Here is a 3,881-nt window from a genome sequence, read left to right on the forward strand (position 1 = left end):
ACATGAACTACATTTTGATTGTTTAAAATCTCTCTATCCTAAGATGCTTATCTGATGTAGACATTCTGTTTATTTTTAGGTTGGTAGCTTATATTTATCTTCTAGGAATTAATGAGCATTATGGTTATCTTATATAAAACATTTTCAAAGAACTGGAGAGTTTCTGCTAATAGGATTTATAATTATGTAAAATCTGTGGTTCTTCATTTTGTATCCATTCAGGACATGAATGAAGTTTCCAGCTTTGTTCAAGGTTCAGCAAAAGGATGCAATGCCGACAAATTGAATTATCCACCTTTTACTCCTGGTAAAATTTATTTGGTTATCTAATTACTGCTTTAATTGAGAATAATTTTCTGTTTTACTGGTAATTTCTAACATATATTTCTAAATTACAATTTTTGGTATAGTTTTAAAACCATAAAATCAACTTGTTTATTTTTTCTTCAGCCAAATATTTTCTGCCTAAGATTGTATTAAAATAGACTAATCTATTATAAGGCTTTAAAATGGGTCCATAAATATATGATGTACAATATAGTTGGGTGTAGGTATATTTCTATATTGTTAAAGTCTATTTTGTTACTGAAGTTGGAAAACAGAGTATTTACCAATGTAAATATAAATCTAATAGTTAATCCAAGTTTAGCAAGAGTGAAAGATGAGGACCTAGTTGGAACTTAGTTTAGGTTTAGCTGAATTGTCCTTTGTCATCATTTTCGACCAAATATGGAATTTCGTAGCACAAATGAAATGGGATATAACATTTATGATGGAAAATATATATTATAACATTTATAACGGAAAAATATGAGAAATGTTTCTTATGTATTTTCTCAAAGATATTCTTGACAAACTCATGTATTCCAAAACAATTTGCATGGATGCTGTGCAGAACTGGGGGAAACAGTATGATGTTCATAGCCTCTATGGATACAGCATGGCTATAGCCACAGAGCAGTAAGTGAAATTGCATTCAAAGAATTCTTTCATATTTATTTTTTTAAAAAGTTTTTGATAATTTATCAGTGTATTAATAGTTGGGAAATAGTAAAGTTATGAAAAAGAAAGACAACATTTTATGCCTGCTGAAAAGTTACGGCATTCAAAATATCAGTTCTCTTACTAATATTCATGAATTCGGGACTCATTTATTAAGAATGAAGTGGTAGGCTGGGTGCGGGGGCTCACGCCTGTAACCCCAGCACATTGGGAGGCCGAGGCAGGCAGAGCACCTGAAGTCAGAAGTTTGAGAACAGTCTGGCCAACATGGTAAAACCCAATCTCTACTAAAAATATAAATCTACCTGGGAGAGGTGGCGGGCTCCTGTATTCCCAGTTACTTGGGAGACTGAGGCAGAAGAATAGCTTGAACCCAGGAGGCGGAGGTTGCAGCGAGCCGAAATCGTGCCACTGCACTCCAACCTGGGCGGCGACAGAGCTCAGACCATCCCAAAAAAAAAAAAAAAAAAAAGAGCAAGATTATATAAAATAAATCATATATATGTATCATACTTTAACTGAGACCCCTTTATTTAACTCCTAGATTAAAATCCTTGTATCCTTCAAAATTTTATCATTTCTGAATATAACTGTGTTTTAAGCTTGAATCTCACAACTGACCTGGGAAAATATTGCCCCAGGAACAGGTCTTTAACTATTTTTCAAAAAGAAGGATTTAATTAAAACATAGTTTTCTAATTAATATCCTTCTAAGTAATGTTCTGTACATTTTTTATAAAATATGATACTAAACAAAAGAAGAAAACACTAATATGTTCATTATCTGCTAATTTTCAAGCATCGTTTATGGTCCTGTGATATTATAGTCAATAAACCCAATACTGCTCTCAATATACTTATGATTTTCTCATAATTAAACAGCTGTGACTGAGTGTTTATTCAAATTTATATTTTTCTGGTCCTAAATCATACTGATACCCAAACTCTTAAACACTGTCTTCATGGTGTTAATTTACTTTGTAAACTCAATAGAATATTACATGTAGCGGTGTTTAACTTAGTATATCCTAGGAAAGAAAAAATAGGCCATGTTTCAATATAATAAAGACTATAACATGGAAAAGCACTTGAAATACAGTTACTCATTTCCTAATTGCTTCCAATTATGAAAACGTTATAAATAATAGTTGGGTAACATGAGTGATGCTTGTAGTTGTGGACAGTGGTTAACTTCTAGAAACAAACAAACAAAGGAAACCCTCTTAAATACTTTTTATCCCTAACTTGCCTACTAATATTTGAAGATGTAGAAATGAATATATAATTGGAGTCACCACACTACAAAAAGTGCATTGGGTTCAAGTTCAGGTATAATATTTTCTATTTATAAGGGAATTCAATTAGTTTAAATCATATATTTCAAAAACAAATGCTGAGTGGATACCAAATGCACATGTTTATTTAATTTGGTAAAGGATGATTGGAGTCATTCAAAATTTAGTGATTTCTAAAATTCCCTTTCACTATATTTTACCAGAATATATTTAAATAAGTAAATATTAGTAGTGACATACAAAATTGATATGCAATTTTGACATAATTATTATAAATATTATGACATAATGCATTAGTCCATTTTCATGCCGCTGATCAGGCTTACCTGAGACTGGGCAATTTACAAAAGAAGATTTACTGGACTTACAGTTCCAGATGGTGGGGGGGCCTCACAATCATGGCGGAAGACAAGGAGGAGCAAGTAACATCTTAGGTGGATGGCAGCAGGCAAAGAGAGAGTTTGTGCAGGGAAACTCCCATTTCTTTAAAATCATCAGATCTCATGAGACTCATTAACTATCAAAAGAACAGTGCAGGAAAGACCCGCCCCCATAATGCAATCACCTCCCATCAGGTTTCTCCCACAACGTGTAGGAATTGTGGAAATTACAATTCAAGATGAGATTTGGGTGGGGACATAGCCAAACTATATCACATGGCTTGGAATTATGAAATTTTATAATTTAAATGCCAACTTTATTTTTTAAAATAATTTTATTAATTAATTTGGTTTTATTTTTAGAGCTGTACAAAAAGTTTTCCCTAATAAGAGAGGTTTCATTCTTACCCGCTCAACATTTGCTGGATCTGGAAGACATGCTGCACATTGGTTAGGAGACAATACTGCTTCATGGGAACAAATGGAATGGTCTATAACTGGAATGCTGGAGTTCAGTTTGTTTGGAATACCTTTGGTAAGACAGTTTCATACAGAGTTCCTCATAAAAGCAACAATTGTATTAATTTTTAATGTAATCTTAATGAATTTTAGTAAAATGATCAAAAGGCATGTTACAGAAATAATTCAGCTTTTTATTTTTATTGAGTTTATGAAGAAAATAAGAAAACAGATGGCATCTATAATTTTCATACCATTAAAGTGAGAATGTAGTATTAATAAAATTCAGTGAAATCAAGATAATTGAGGAAAACAAATATAAATATAAACACAGTATAGAAAAGCTTATATAAAAGATATAAAGAAAAAAATAAGATGGTGAAGAAAAGTTCAAATATATTGGTTATAAAAATAAATGTCAGAAGTCTGAGTCTATTTAAAATACTAGATTACCAGTTTAGATTTTAAGAGATAATCTTTTGTTTAGAATATAAAACATAAGAACAGAACAAAAATGTTTAAAATTTCAAAAGTGGAGAAAATGTGTACTAGAAATTGTGAACATAAAATATCTGAGAAGTCTAACTCTATCAAACAAAAAAAAGTAGTGTCCAATGTTGATATTCAAGACTAAAGAGAGACACTACATAACAAAAGTAACGTAGAAAGTATTATAAAACTGTAGTGATTTGTTTTTGTTCACATGCACAAATAAAACAAACACCAAAAACCCAATAAATAAAAG

General features: G+C 31.3%; 1 protein-coding gene across 1 annotated transcript in view; it reads left to right on the forward strand.

Annotated features, from left to right (window-relative positions):
- Positions 1-3,881, forward strand: part of SI (sucrase-isomaltase) — a 104,374-nt gene that overhangs the window by 29,928 nt on the left and 70,565 nt on the right. The window contains 3 exon segments of the mRNA XM_017890166.1: positions 223-307; positions 843-960; positions 3,041-3,212. Coding sequence (XP_017745655.1) covers positions 223-307; positions 843-960; positions 3,041-3,212 — 375 coding nt within the window.

This window comes from Rhinopithecus bieti, unplaced genomic scaffold (genome assembly GCF_001698545.2).
Source record: "Rhinopithecus bieti isolate Rb0 unplaced genomic scaffold, ASM169854v2 scaffold_18956, whole genome shotgun sequence".
Lineage (NCBI taxonomy): Eukaryota > Metazoa > Chordata > Mammalia > Primates > Cercopithecidae > Rhinopithecus > Rhinopithecus bieti.